The sequence below is a fragment of the Carettochelys insculpta genome, chromosome 29, assembly GCF_033958435.1.
Source record: "Carettochelys insculpta isolate YL-2023 chromosome 29, ASM3395843v1, whole genome shotgun sequence".
NCBI classification, from domain to species: Eukaryota; Metazoa; Chordata; order Testudines; family Carettochelyidae; genus Carettochelys; species Carettochelys insculpta.
Window position 1 is genome coordinate 15,834,112 of NC_134165.1, and position 16,109 is coordinate 15,850,220.

At 42.3% G+C, this 16,109-nt stretch overlaps 2 protein-coding genes across 4 annotated transcripts in view; both read right to left on the reverse strand.

Moving 5' to 3' along the window:
* Positions 1 to 16,109, reverse strand: part of ACVR1B (activin A receptor type 1B) — a 38,280-nt gene that overhangs the window by 4,889 nt on the left and 17,282 nt on the right. For 2 of the 3 annotated variants that reach the window (XM_074980134.1, XM_074980133.1), the window contains exons 2-5: positions 5,867 to 6,106; positions 3,378 to 3,626; positions 1,145 to 1,375; positions 68 to 235 (exon numbers count right to left, since the gene is read on the reverse strand). In XM_074980134.1, coding sequence (XP_074836235.1) covers positions 68 to 235; positions 1,145 to 1,375; positions 3,378 to 3,626; positions 5,867 to 6,041 — 823 coding nt within the window. In that variant the 5' untranslated portion in view covers positions 6,042 to 6,106. Of the gene's footprint in view, positions 1 to 67; positions 236 to 1,144; positions 1,376 to 3,377; positions 3,627 to 5,866; positions 6,107 to 13,079; positions 13,099 to 16,109 lie in introns of those variants that run through there. The other variant, XM_074980136.1, reaches the window with a different exon arrangement.
* ACVRL1 (activin A receptor like type 1) overlaps positions 5,971 to 16,109 on the reverse strand; it is a 49,055-nt gene continuing 38,916 nt past the window's right edge. The window contains exon 10 of the mRNA XM_074980130.1: positions 5,971 to 6,106. Coding sequence (XP_074836231.1) covers positions 6,101 to 6,106 — 6 coding nt within the window. The 3' untranslated portion in view covers positions 5,971 to 6,100. The remainder of the gene's footprint in view (positions 6,107 to 16,109) is intronic.

A 16,109-nucleotide genomic window follows, 5' to 3' on the forward strand; every position in this document is an offset into this window, starting at 1 on the left:
TCCTGCTTCCTCCTCTTCCAAAGACTGACAAGCTCATGTTTAGGACACTTTGCTGGCATGCTCTTACCCTGGGTCCCCACAATCTCCATGTGTAGATGTGCCAATCCACTGGCAGCAGACAGGGCTAGTTTAATCATTCCCTCGATGGTCACTGTGTATCTGTTGAGGTAATCAAACAGAGAGCCATGCTCATGGTAATCAGAGACAAGCCACAGCTGAGTCCATGTTCCATTATCTGTAGCAAAAGGGGAGAGAGAAGCAAGACATCAGCATTTACAGTGTATTTTGTTTTTGAACCAATGCAGTATGAGCTGCCAGTTTAGGCTGCAGGCCAAGTCTGAGCAGACCATGTACAAAGATTACTTCTAGCCCCCATAGTATTTATATGGGTTGCACATTTCCCATGAAGCTTTTTACCTGTTATTCATAGTACAAGACTACTGAAGCAATGATGCAATGTCTCTGTTAGTGACAAGAGCAATTTTATGGATTCTTCTCAGTAAGGTGGTGAGTTTTGCATGAGCCCTGCTTGATTAAGGAAGTGCTGCTCAGCATTTCAGTGCCTAGGTCAGGCTGTAGTCTGTTTTAACCAAGAGGGGGAGCTGTGTTAGTCTATCTTTGCAAAGCAAAGCAAGCAGTGCTATAAGCACCTTAAATACTAAATTTTATTTATTAGGTAATGAGTTTTTGTGGGTCTTACTCACAAAAGCTAACAAATAAAATTGTTAGTCTTTAAGGTGCCTCCTTTGTTTTAACTAAATTAAATTACTAGAATTATTTTAATCTGGCAAACGCTCCTATGTACTGACAAGACACGTGACAAAAACTGACCACGTTAAGAACCTTTTAATAAATAACTGAACTTGCATTAGAACAGGAAGTCTCCTGAATGCTCTCATACACTCAACTGCTATGCAAGTGTCCTTTGTAACCAACTACGGCACACTGATAGCTTTAACAGTTTTCAATTAGAGGAGTCTATTTTTATAATTTTAAGAAAGGATGATAATGTTTTACAAATATATTGATGGTTTTCTTTATCTGTTTCAGTTAAAGAAATGAGATTCTATACTAGAAAGTGGGAAATCTGACTAACCTATGGCCACTGGTGCTTTGATTCTGAAGGTTGAGACAGCATTTTTACCTTTGTTATCTGCAGCAATAAATCCCAGGATGTTCTCATGTCGCAACATCACAGTCTGGTATATTTCTGCTTCCCTAAACCAGGAGCGCTCTTCCCGGGAAGAGAAGATTTTCACAGCCACATCACCTCCACGCCACCTGCCACGCCACACCTCCCCAAAGCGACCTTTGCCAATGATCTCCTGCAGGACAATGGTTCGAGCCACAGTTCGCTGGACAAAGAGCGGCAAACCTGTGGACAAGAGATTGAAAGAAGAGGAGTTCAGATGAGGAACACCTGAGAGAAGCTCCAGGGTTTAGAACAGAACATTTAAAGGGCTGTCTGTGGTTTATTTGATTATCCAAATAAAAACCCAAGATCTGTATCTCATTCTGCAGGGATGGAAGTGCTCAAGTACAAGTCTTCACAACTTGAAAACTCCCTCCTTCCAGAGCTGACTTTGAAACAGTGATTGGAAAAAAATATATTCTCACCTTTGGCCTTTATTTCAATATATGAATCCGATTGTTATGGTTCTCCTCCCTCACCACTCATTCAGTGTCATTTCTAATCAAAGTTACCCTAAATCTGTTACAACACGACCAACATGGAAGGTCTTTCATCAACAGCAGCAGATCACCCAGAATCACAAAAGTAACAAAATCAAAGAGCTTGCTTTTGCTCTACAAGGAGATCAGTACAACACCACACACTTATTCGGACCTAAAACATCTTATGAAATTTACACCACAAGGGTCCTGCAATTTGTCAGCTGTTCCAAAACACTTTGGGCCAAAGCCTGGCACAGCACCTTGTGCTGTGACCCCACCACATCTTGTATGCTTAGAGCAGAGTCATTGTTTGCAGGGGAAGGGTTCTCTAAGGCAGAGGTGTGCAAAGAGGGGAGTGGGCCCCCAGGGGGCACTAAATGTCATAAGGAGGGCACAGCATGAACAGTTGCGGGGTCTTAGGCTCACCCATCTCATTAAAAATGTTGAAATGTTACTGTTTTTATATCTCTGTATTTTCATTTATAAACTGATCAATGAAGTTTTTACATTCTACATACTAATTTTCTTACATGTGCTGACAGGGCTTTTTTTAACATGATTGTAACCAAAACTTTTCGTTGGTTTGGATTACATTAGACATGTTGGGGGATGGGGGGGCCTGCTAATTGCAGGGACGAAAAGTGGGGCCCAGCATAAAAAGATTGCTCACCCCTGCTCTAAAAAACATATAGAGGCTATATATCAGAAATGGAGTTGGCTGAAGACTAAGACAGCACTAAAATGAGCAACACCCCAGCATGTGTGAAGGTGCTATTAAGCTGGCATAGGTGCAGGCTGTCAGGTAAGACACAAAGCTAGTCCTGACTAGCGTTAGTCATTAAATATCCCACAGCACTTTGCAGATGAAATGCAGCATTTAATACTTATGATCTGGCCAGATGCCTGCTTGGATAATTTACATTGCAGGAGTAATCTATGGAGGCAGCATGTTGAGTGCATATACAGTACATCTCTTGTCTGTTGCTTAGGGCTATGTCACTTCCGAGAGGATTCACACAAGTGCAGGGGAAGTGAATCTTATGTGAATCAATGTGGGTAATTCACTGGGGATTCTTTGGGATGAAAGGTACTCCAGAAATGTAGAATCTGCATACTAGTTTCTTAACTCTGATGCAGCGTCTATACAGAGAGATTCTGCCATGTCTCCATCAGCTTTGGTGGAGACAGCTTCCTTGGAAAGCTGGTTACCTGTAGATATGCAGCAAAGTTTGTTTCAAATTCAAAACTGGTTCCAGAACTAAACCCCAAATCCCACATGAACCAGATGCATTGTTTGCTGAGTCATGGTAAGGTATCAAGTTCACAACAGACAGAAGGGAATGCTGTACCTGATACTGCATTTACAGAAATGTGGAATTATTTCTGGATAGGATCTAAATTTTATATACTTAAGTTCAAAGGAAACTAAATGCCAAATGACTCAATTGCGGTAGAGTGCAGCATCTCTCATGCATCCTACAGTTCCTAATCACCAAAACATCCAAGAGACGATCCTGGGCCACTGGCTTCACTGTCTGATCTACAATTGGATTTTGAAAACACCAGTGACCTCAGACTGCAGATAAGAAAAGATAGCTCTACTATTGGGCCATTCGCTTAGATACCATGGTGATGAGCACTTTGCAATACAGGATTCCATTACAATCATGTCTATTATTTCCAAAGTAACAGCAGCTTAGTACCTGAACCAGAGCCAGAAGTGGAAAGATCATAAACTAGATCTTGTAGAGTCTTATCCTTGGACAGACACATTTCGCAAGAGGGATCTTCCATGTCCAGCCGCTGACGATTGTGATAAACTCGTTGTTGGTGATGAAAGACGAAAACCACTACGATCAAGATGACAAACACAAGGAAGACAGGCCCTGCAATCACTGCTACCAACTCCACAGGGCCCCAAACAGACTGAGATTCATTCTCTTTCACATGACCTATAGCAGGAGCAAGAAAAACAAAACATTTTAAGCACAACCTGATCCCTTTATACACGTTCTCTAAACCCTGGCCTGAAGAATTCCTGAGTTCTCCTCTTCAAGCCCAAACCACTTTACCTGTGCCTCAGGGTTTTGTAAAGGACTCTCCAAGCAACAGCACTACTTTACTAGCTATTGCAAAGCCAGAGAAGTAAACAGGCTGCGTAGGAATAACTGATTAGCAAGGTCACCTCACTATTAACTCACGTACAAGAAGCAGTTTGTGTCCCCAGCTGAACACCCAGTTTAGGGTTCACAACACAGCCTCATTTCAGGACCTAAAATACACCATCTTGGAGCCCAAAACTGTCCCCAAACAGTTTCAGAAGACCAGTCTGCAACACATCTTCCATCGAAAGCACAGAATACACCTCACATGAGAAACAGCAGCTTCATTTATCAGGGGGCTGCGTTCCTTATTTTCCCTTTTCTTCTTGCCCAGGAGTAATGTCAGATTATCGTAGCTTTCTGCCCTAAGTTTGCAAGCGACTGTGTTGGGAGTGAGTGCTACTATTGCCGAGTCAGCCAGATGATCATGGGAGCCTAACACAAAGCACCCCATCCCACCTTCCCCTCAAAATAAACTGGTCATTGCTTTCGCCCTAGCACTACAGCTACCACATTAAAGTTGGCTACCATCAAAGCTAACCTTCCTAATAAAAATTATAGTGAAGTAAGGAGGAATTATCCCCCATACAACAGACAGCGAGTCTTCAGTTCAAACCGCTTCACTGCTGTTAATTAAAGAAACAAAACAGAATCCCCTTCAACCTTGCAGGAAAATGGTTGCATCCTGCTGTTCAGGAGCATGCGCAGAATAGGGGAAGATAAACAGCACTTGCCTCCTCTGCCACAAGCGTGCTGACTAGTGTGCAGTTGCTGAGCATTACAGACTGTCAGTTTAGACTGGGGTGGGCAGTAAGTGGCCTATGGGCTGGACACTGTTTGCCAAGGTTAGCCCCGGGGCAAGAAGCCAGATGCTTTACTTACCTGTGCATCAGCAGGCTCCTGTTGGCTGGGGTTTGCTGTATCTGGCCAATGGGAGCTGTGGTAAGCAGTGGCCTGGCCTGCTCATTCTCTGCACCCACCCCTCAGGTTTAGACAATATGGTGGTACCCTCTAGCCTTAAACTCTGGTAAGAATCAGATTTCTTCCAGCACCCTCATTCAATGACAGATCTTTTCTGTTCTACTCCCTCAGAGTTCACGTAGCTTTCTCATTTCACTCAAACGAAAAACCACACTCAGAGCTCGTGACTGAAAGAGGAGTTTCAGTCCCATGGGGAGCAATTCTGTTGGATAAAGAGCAGACTGCAGAACAGCTCAGTGCCACAAGGGGGATCCCAGGCCTCGTCTAAATTACTGCAGGCCATCGATCTAAGTTACACAACTTCAGCTATATGAACAGCATGTCTTCACCATGGTAAGTCGACAGATAATGCTCTCCTGTCAACTCTGCTTTACTCATCTCGTTTTGGTGTAGTACTGGAGTCAACAGGAGGGCACTCAACAGTCCATTTATTGCATCTAAATTGATCCCCTGCTGGATCAGCTGCTGCCCATCGATCCAACCTGTAGCAAAGACATACCCTTAATCTAGTCCCAGGGACTGCTCCTCGTCCTGAGGCTGTGTTGGGCTTAGAGTGCTATGCAAAGGCACTCATGCATCTGATGAAGCAGGTCTTTGCCTATGAAAGCTTATGCTCCAAAATATCTGTAAGTCTATAAGGCACCACGGGACTCTTGTTTATGCAATGGCAAGACATCCATGCCTTAGTGGAAGCAAAGAGAAAGAACTTAATTTTCAAAGGACTCTGCTGGGAGCAGTAGGGGCAGTACTGATGAGATGGGAGACATACTGTGCCTTGAACACATCAAATATTTGAAGGCTGGTGAAACAAAGGAAAGATCAGAAAAAATTCCAAACTAAACACCTCTTCCCACCCTACAATGGCGCGATTTCATGTTTTTGCCTGTAATGAGAGGATCTTAAAATTTCTTCACAACCCGTTGTGAGGTAGGTCATCACTACCCCCATTTTACAGAGGAGGAAATGGAGGCAAATGTGAAGGAATTGTCCATGTTCACATGGCAAATGAGTTTCAGAACTGGAAAAGGGATTTAGGAGTCCTGGTTCTCAGTCATGCTCTAAGTATTAGTGTTTCTCTTCAATGAAAGACAGAGGACTTCTTTACTCACCACTGGGTACCGTTAGGTCAATTTCATTGCAGTAATCAAAGTAGCAGCAATGTGTGTTACGCAGATCTTCTGAACCCAGGCAGTAGAAGGGTCTTCCAGCAGGAACTAGCTCTGCTTTGTGGATGCAGGTCCGGATGTGGTGCTCAATTCCATCCAGGTTAGAGATGGAGACCATGCAAGCCCCATCTGTTTTGCATGTGGAGTTTGCTTGATTGCAGTTGGAGCATGAACAGATCAAAGCTGCAGAAATCAGGACAAGGAAAACTTGAAACTAACCAGAGCTGTGAGGAGGGAAATGCATCTCTTTGGGGTAAGACACTGATCAGCAAAGCTTAGGATGAGACAGAACTGGCTCTAAAAATGACCAACAATATTTGCTGAAATATTCAGCCACACAGAATAAAGAGGTGGGGAACAGAGGGTTGTTTTAGTTTTTCTGAGGGGAGGCTAAGCAGATTAGAGGTTCCCCTTCCATCTCTATGTCCACAACACAAAGAGCAATCCATGATAATTTGGTCAACTTCCAGGCAGCACAACAGATAACATGCATTCAAGTACAGCTGCCACTGAACGATGCTGGAGGCTGCTAAGCTGAATTAAGCCAGTCCAGCTCCCAGCCCCTAATTTGGCACTAAAAAAAAAAAAAAACCACGAAGCTAAGAAATAATAATCAGTGTGTAAAATCTGAAAGGTGAGGGTCTTGGAGTGCAGCTCTTACCAATTCTAATTTCCTGACAAGTATATTCATAATGCCTTCACCTTTGTCTTAATGGCTAACGAGGGGACTGAAACATTGTGTTTGTGTTTGTCAGGGAGCATCTGGTTAAGCCATTTTCCTGGTTCAGGTTCAGAAATAGTTGTAATTGAATTTATGATTTGTTATATACAGTACTGGAATTTCAAAACTTGTCAAGCCTTAGAATAGGTTCTGCATCACAGCATACTTACTTACCAATCTGTCCCAAAGCCAGCCCTGGTGAGGGATGATTGGGGCGGTGGGGGAGGGGGGCGTTGGATGAGAAATTACACTAGAGCCAAGGAGTTCCATGCCCTTCGTTCTTGAACCTCCATTGAGATTACAAGCTAGTGTTCTGGTGTAACATGAACATCCATCTACTACGAATCAAACTCACCACCTCAATTCATGTACCAGACAACAGTTAATTGACACAACACATGGTTGTTCCTACTAAAGAAGGGGTTCTAACTGGTGTTAATAGGCAAAAAAAACTTTGCATCCCATCAGTGCTCCCCTGGGCCAGTCAATTCTTCAGTAACTGCTTTCAGATTTGACAAACTATCTTGGGTTAAATAAGCTTCTGGTTTCTTGTTATCGATAAAGATCCTCTTCACTCTTTTCCAAACAAACTCCAAAGACAGATTCACACATCTCAGCCGCCCAGCTGTCATCATTTCTCTCACAAGCTGCCTTAAAATCTGCAGCCAAGTCCCTAGCCATTGCCTTGCTAGGAAACAAAGGGAATTTAACATTTGGGAGAAGGGTGGGAACTATTTAGAAGCATGTCAAACTTTTTTCCTCTTTCACCAGGTTCTGTCTCCCTGGAGGGATTCAAAATGCATGTCTGTACCCGCCGCAGAGATGTATTTTAAGGTTCCATGTTACTTCAAACTTTGTAAGTATATAAATGAGAGCAGCTCCTATTCCAACAGCAAAGTCCTACCAGCCTGTTTATCTTCTCCCTCACCCTACAAATATTGTGAAAAGTCACCACACTGGACTACAGTTCACTTTCGAACACTCCAGTGGTAGTCACCTTCCTGAGGTGTCATCGGAACTCTACGCCTTCAGCCATGCAATCTTGCAGGGAGGGGAGAGCAGATTTAACAAGCTAAGCAGGTCAAGAGCAGGTCAGCGTTTGGATGAAAAGACATCTAAGAAATCAAAGGTGCTGCAAGAAGGATTCCCTCCATCTGAATCAGCACTGAACTAGGCATGTAAAATCTTGTTTAATTAACTGGTTAAATGTGAAATTTAATTGGTTAACCAATGAAATGGAGGCGGAGAGGCCTGCTTCAGTCCAGCTGGGCTAGGCTGCAGCACCCTCGTGCACGGGGTGCTCCCAAGCCAGGTCCGCTGCAGACAGAGGTTACTCTGGCTGGCCTGAAGCATCCCCCAGCTGCGGTGGGCCATTCAGGACTGGAACAACCCCCCTCCTGTGGCTGGCAGGCAGGAGGATGCTCCAGCCCCCACTTGTTAATCATAACACCTCATCCCTTTGGCGTAAGGCTTATTGGTTAAACATTAACACCCCTACATTGAATCCAAAGCTCTAATGTAGGGAACAAGAACGTAAAACAGTTCCAGCTCACTTGTGGTCATGATAATTTCATGACACATTTAACCAGTGTCCTGACTAAATCCTGGATTCCATAATTACATAAGGAAAAACAGAAACAACAGAGGGAGTCCTAAAGCATCTAAAAGATGCACTGTGTTAGTTTTCCTCTTTCAAAACTGTTTCTGTGAGCTGTTAAACAGCTGTCATATTCCACCTAAGAGGCAGATGTAACAATTCAGTTAGATAAAACTGGATATGACTTTGTGCGATCCAAGAGCTATACAATGAAAATACAATACGTGGAAGACCTGTTAAATACCTAAAAACAGGTGATAAAGGTGAGATTGCTTCCAAAAAACAAATCATAAGTGGTAAACATATCAAGTGTTACTGTTCCAGATCAAGAACTGACAGATATCCACGACTTCATTTCTATTTTGAGGGTAGGGAAGAGAAATTGAAAACTTACTGTTACGCGATGGGCCAGCTGTGCCATTTCTAGAATTTGCACAACTTCTGAAAGGGGGCTCAACTTTATTATTTACAAAGGCAAAAGTATTGCTTTGGTTTATCTTGACAAAACAGACGAGTTCCTGATCTTTATTTTCCACTGCTCATTAAAACACTGTCGGTGATTCACTTTCGAGACCATACTCATGCAAAGATTTGTTATCACCAGGTTGTTACAAAAACATTGTAGGGAGGATAGTCTCAGAGGGGTAGCTGTGTTAGTCTGTAGCTTTGCAAACACCAAACCTGCAGTCCTGTGGCACCTTAGAGACTACAAATTTATTAGGTCACAAGCTTTCATGGGTAAGACCCATCTCTTCAGATGAAAATGGAATAGAAAAAAATTTAGATTCTATTTGTCTGACGCGGAAATTACCCAGGAAAGCTCATGACCTAATAAATTCGTTAGTCTCTAAGGTGCTAAAGGACTGTTTGTTAGTTGTAGGGAGGAGAAAGCAGAAGTGGCACATTCCATCCATCAGCTATCTCTAAAGTGACAAATATGATCTTCTGGAAATGCTTCCTTCACTCTTACCAATAAGTGACTGATTAGTAAAGAACACAATTTAAACACTGTCATCATCCATGCTGTTTCTTTTCCACATGTAACTCAGAGTGGATACAAAACTAGGCTGCCAGATTTGCTCTATTTCTAATAAGTTTTGTTCCCTGGTTCTCAAGCACAAGGCTCTGATGACAGCTTCCACACAAAGAGGACCTACTTAAGTATTTCCCTCCACTGCTGGGGAAACAAGAGATCCTGTGGCATTTCACTTGTAGAAGATTTGTCCTGTTGCGCATGGATTGTCCAGCTAGGTTTCTCCTCACCAGCAACACCTGTTTATTTTAATGACATGTGAAGGATTCCTGTATTTGCATCCTGGGAACCCTTAAAATAAAAGGGGCACCATGAGAGTAAGAGATGTTATTTCTCAGTAAACAAGGGTACATACAATACTTCTATTGCATCTTTCATTAGAAGACCTCGGATTTTGCAAATATTCTGCTTCACAATCCCAATGGCGCAACTGACCTTGAATGCTATTTTATAGAAAAGTAAATGGAAGCAGAGGGCCCCACAACACACAGCAAAATTAGTGCTAGAATTGGGGACAGACTAAAGTTCAAGCCCTACTCTTCCATTCCAAGCATTACTCTACTCTCCCCTTCCTAAAATGTCTGAATGGCTCCCTTCTCTTTTATGAGAAAGTCCAGAACTCACATATACAGACACACACGGCTACCATAAAGCAAAATGGCCAGTTAAAACACTGGGGCATTTGCAGAAGAACACACTTTGAATTGAAGTAGTAACAGCTCAGATACCTTTTTCCAAGGCCTGGGCAATTGGCAACTTCTTTGCATTGATGCCTGGAGGGAAATGGGGGAATTCAGGGATGCCAGCAAAAACAGAATCACAAGGCAGTTCTAGCATTCCAAGTTCTGATCAACCAGAAGGGAAAGCTCTTCTTACATCAATAAAATCAGAAGCCAAATCCAGTATTTCTAAAAGAAAAACTGCAATTCTTTCACCTGGGGTCGCGTTTAAAACCCAACAGGTACTTGAAAACTGAACACATGTTCCTTTCATAGAAGGATTCTGAGAGCAGCTGGGGATGTCTGGGCATGTAAAAAGGAGAAACGACTGAATAGAAGAAATTGTCACACTAACAGCTTTCTTTCACTGAAGAAAAAGCTCTTAATGAGCAAAAAACACAATATACTTCAGGGAAGAATTAACTAAGCTACAGATGATTGACTGGACAAAAGAAAATAAAATGACATTTCACACAATTGGTGTCTTTAGTTCCACTAAAGTGCCTAGGGATGAGTTTGCCTGAAAGGTGCTACAAAAGTTAGTGGTAGATTCTGTTATATCTGTTCAATACACTGTCTTTGACATGATGGTTCAAAGACAAACCCAACCCTAAAGAAGCTGTTTAAACAAGTTGAACATCAAGCTGCAGATCCTCAGAATGGAAGCTTTGTTCTCACTCTAAAAGATAGAGCAGCTCTGTATTTATGCTGAAGTGAACTGTCACTGTGATTTAATCCGAGACTGCATGCTGGTGGTCATGACATCTGTTGGCGGAAATCAGGGAGCTCCTCCAGTTCCATTTCTCAGTACTTTTTTTCTTTTCTTTTTAAAAGGAATCTTCCCTCTGTATCCCTTCGTTTATTAAAGGAATTTTAGTCAAGAGCAATTGGCTCAGCACTACAGTGCTCATTTCTCAAGAAGACAAAGCTATAGGCAGAAACCATTCCTGAGATATAAAGATGGCTGATGATAGCAGGCTGGGAGAGGCCGCAAGGACCTTGGAGGGCAGGATTAGAATTCAAAGTGATCTTAAACTAGAGAAATGGTCTGAAATGAAACAGGATGAAATCTAATACGGACAAATGCAAAAATACTACCATTAGGCAGAAACAATCATTTGCAAAATGGGAATTGATTACCAAGGTAAGAGTACAGCAGAAAAGGATCTGAGGGTTAGAGAGAACAGAAACTAAATGTGAATCAACAGCATAACATTGTTAAAAAAAAAAAATCAGTCTGGGATGTGTCAGCAGGAAGTTGTAATGAAGACAAGAATCCTTCCATTCTATTCAACACCGATAAGGCCTCAACTGGCACGCTGAGTGCAGCGCAGGGTACCACACTTCAGGAAAGATGTGGACAAACTGGAGAAAGTCCAAAGGAGAGCAAGAACAATGTTTAAAAGTCTAGAAAACAAGACTTACAAGGAAAGAGTGAAAAAACTACGCTTGTTTAGTCTGGAGAAGAAAAAGGGGGACACACTAACAGTCTTCAAGTACATTAAGAGTTGTTATAAACATAAGGGTGATAAGTTGTTCTTTGCCACTAAAGACAGGACACAGTAACTGGCTTAAACTGCAGCAATGCAGATTTGGGTTAGTCATTAGGAATAACTCGATGACAATAAAACTACTTCAGCACTAGAATAAAATACCTAGGGAGGCTGTAGAATCTCAGTCACAGGAGGCTTTAAACAACAGGCTACACCAGCGATGGACAACCTGCAAACTGTGCCCCACCCACTCCCTCATCTGCCTCTCCTGCACTGGGGGAGAGCCCCACACTTACCTACTAATCTCCCTTCTAGCATTCCAGTTCTGGGAGGGAGGGGGGAGGTAGCGGGACAGAGTGCAAATCACGAAAGTGCTGAAAGAGAGGGGGAGGAGCAGGTAAGTGTAGGAATCTGCCCTGATGCACAAGAGGCACACGGGGCTGCAGATGGCACCTCACAGGTCCATAGTCTGCTGAGTGAGGCCCACTCACCTTTCGCAGTTGCCCATCGGTGCGTTAGACAAACACCTGCCAGGGAGGGTGTAGATAACACACAGTCCTGCCTTGGTAAAGGGACTGAACTAGATGACCTACAGAGGTCCCTCAGATTCACAAAGTGTAGGACTCAATGGGCAGCAGTAGCGCCATTCATGGATTTGGCAGGATTGTTTTAGTAATCCTGCAAACTGGTCTCCTCTCTTTTTTTACCAATATAGTTCCAACAGGGAGATGGCTGGTATAGACAAGGCTCTTGCAGCATTTTAATAAGCACATCATTGAACTCCTCTCAGATCAGACCTGCACAACGAGGGCTAACACCAGCAACTACTGGCATCTCATCTTCTCTAGTGTGCCTGCTTAAAGAATTAAGCCTCACAATGTGTATGAGGTAAGCAGGCACTAACGATCCATGTTTCTCCCTCTGACTAGCAAACTGAAACACTGAGAAGTTTGTGAGCGCTGACACTGCTTTACATCTCACCAGCAGATACAGGCCTGCTGATGGGGGAGGGAGGGGCAAAGGGGGCAACTGCCCTGGGCCCTGGCAATTCAAAGGCCTGGCAGCAGCTGGAGCCTTGGGCCCTTTAAATCACAACTGCGGCCCCACTTCCTGCAGCTCTGAGAGCTGGATGCTCTGCCCACACCCCTTCTGACCAAGGCTCTGTGCATTCCAAGGCCACATAGCTGCTCCCCTCCCCACACACCTTCCACAGGACCCGAAGAAGCTGTTAGCAGATGTACCTGGCATTCCCCAGGTCCTTCACTTTTGAAAAATGAAAGGACCAGGCACATGCTTTATTTAACTGATTCTTTTTAATACAGACATTTTTATGAGGTTAATTTTTATCTTGGATTTCTTAAAAAAGGGGATTGTTAAAATTTTATTTTTAAGTAAGATTTTTTAAATGGAAATTCCATCTAGTGTATTTTTTCCACACTTCATCACTATAAACTCTAAGTTATTCACTATGTTTCAACAAAAAAGGACTACAGTCAGTTTGGTTTCCAACAACATTTTCTTCTAGCTTTCAAACCATAAGCATTTATTTAGCTGTGCCAAAACAGAGCACTACTCCAAATTTCTCCATTTTACCTCATTTATGTTCCAGAAGCAATCCTGTTCCAGGTTCACTCTATTTTTCTGGCTCATCTTGGTTCAGCCTCTTTCAACAGTCACTTAGTTATGTCAGTTTTTGATGTAGTGATTCTGTCTTTTTTCTGTTTGATTTTATGAGAAGCGCTCTCATTCCAGGCACATCCTATTTCCCTGGCAAAACCAAACCCTGTTTAGGTTATAAGAGGAAGTTGTATACCAAATTTGGTGGGCCAAGCTCTTATTATTTAGGAATTCTAGATCTAACTTGCTAAAATATCTAGTAGACGATGGAGAGAAACCTATGTGCAGGCAAACATGTGAAAGAAATAAGTGCCTTTCAGGCTTTCACTAAACACTACAATGAAACAAAAATGGGACACAAAGCCAATGTGTCACCTGTAAAAGACTAGCTGAGGTCAGAAAGCAAGTCCACAGCAGGTTGAGGAACATAATTCATCTGTCCTATCTGTCAGTGCCATACTTGAATTGCAAGACACCCAACTGTGTCATACCAATGACAGAATGACACTGGCCTCAAGAATAGGGTTGTTCAAGGACAAAAATCAAGGCTTTGTTCTCAAAACATAAGGACAAGGAATACTCAAGACTAACTTAACAGACTGTGAAATTGAATACACATTGCTAAAACCCAGTGTCCGAATCAATAAACGATTATTCCAGATCAAATTTTTGGTCTGTTGGTTTGTTACAGAGTTGGCCAGATCTCATTAAACAACAATCAGACAGAAGACGTTATTGTTGTTTTAAAAATTTAATAAAGAAAATCAGTCTAAAAATCAAGCTTGTGTCTGTGCTAGTTCCTGATACCTCCTACTTCTTTCACCCTGACAACAAACTCTTTGCTCACAGCAGCCCATCCATGTTCAAGGTCTAGAGTTTCTGGTTGGTGCAGAATGCCGCTGCCCCCCCACCACATGTCAAGGAACAGTGGCACATTGCTGCCGATTCCCAAACCACCGCACTTGTTCCACATTAGAGCTCAATTCGGAAACAGACTTTTTAAACATGTGTATCCATTCCAGCCTACGTCAGAGACCTTGTCTCTTTACTCCTTTATTCTACCACATAATCATGACAGGACTGCTGCATGAACCATCTCTTCTGTAGCTGCCACTATCTGGAACAGCTTTCCCACATCTTGGCGCCTCATCAACTCTCCAACTACTTCCAAACCTTATCTGCAAAGATCTGTTGTCCCTTGGCATTCCTCCTTAAATCTGCTTTTCTATTGCTATTAATTTCATTTTTATTTTGTACCCACTACTTAATGTTGAAATAATGTTCTGCACAATATGAAACATACAAACTAAGTTACATTAGAATCAAAGTTCAAAATAAAAAGGGACAATGGATAACCGAGTGCATATCCCTCCAAAAGGTAGTTACAGTTCTTGAACACAGGCTAAATCAAATACTAAAGCAATATTACTGAATGGAAGACATACAGGGGAAAAATGCAGTCAACACTCCTTCTCCATTACAGTGAGCAGCTGTCTCTGTGCAGTACCAACCTCTTTTACAAAAAGTGACAGCTTCTGAGTGGAACTGACTTATTTCAATTCTCCCCTTTAAAATTCATTGTTATTTGAATAAATGTAACGTTAATTAAAATAAGGCTTGATTTCTCCACCACTGCTGCTCTGCAAGTCTGTCAGCAAATGAATGCTGGATCTGTGTTCCACCGCTTGTTATAACCTTAACACGTGTTTAACTCATTTTGCATTTTTAAAATTTGTTATGAAAGCAGTTAAGTTTAATGAATCCAAATCTGTGCCTCAATATTAAGAAAGAATCTTCTGAAAGTCAGTTCTGTAGTAAAGCAAAGACATAGATCAGTTACTGACACAAAGTTCTGGGAACCCAAACTTTGGCATTGGTCAATGGGATATATGAAAAATGTTTCTGTTGCAAGGTCCAGCAACTTAGTCAATAGGTATGTGTCTTTTGAGATTCTAAATAAAAGTTATTGGTAAAAGAGGTAAGTCCAGCAAGCCATTCTAACACTGCTTAACCATGCATGCTTCCTGACCTGACTTACAATATTTGCCGTTAAGAACATAAGAACGGCCATACTGGGTCAGACCAAAGGTCCATCCAGCCCAGCATCCCGTCTGCTGACAGTGACCAATGCCAGGTGCCCCAGAGAAGGAGAACAGAAGACAATGATCAAGTGATTTATCTCCTGCCATCCATCTCCTGCCCTTGTTATGAAGGCTAGGGCACCATACTTTACCCCTGGCTAACAGCCATTTATGGACCTAACCTGCAAAAATTTATCAAGCTCTTTTTTAAACCCTAATAGAGTCCTGGCCTTCACAGCCTCTTCCAGCAAGGAGTTCCACAGGTTGACTGTGCGCTGTGTGAAGAAAAATTTCCTTTTATTAGTTTTGAACCTACTACCCATCAATTTCATTTGGTGTCCCCTAGTTCTTGTATTAGGGGAAAAGGTAAATAATTTTTCTATATTCACTTTCTCCACACCATTCATGATTTTATATACCTCTATCATATCGCCCCTCAATCGCCTCTTTTCCAGACTGAAAAGTCCCAGTCTCTCTAGCCTCTCCCCATAGGGGACCCGTTCCAAACCTCTTATCATCTTACTCACCCTTTTCTGAACCTTTTCTAATACCAATATATCTTTTTTGAGGTGAGGAGACCACATCTGCACACAGTACTCAAGATGTGGGCGTACCATAGTTTTATATAGGGGAAGTATGATATCTTTTGTCTTATTATCTATCCCTTTTTTAATAATTCCTAACATCCTATTTGCTTTACTAACTGCCGCTGCACACTGCGTGGATGTCTTCAGAGAACTATCCACTATAACTTCAAGATCCCTTACCTGATCTGTCGTAGCTAAATTTGACCCCATCATGTTGTACGTGTAATTTGGTTTATTTTTTCCAATGTGCATTACCTTACACTTACCCACATTAAATTTCATTTGCCATTTTGCTGCCCAATCACTCAGTTTGCCGAGATCTTTTTGTAGTTCTTCAC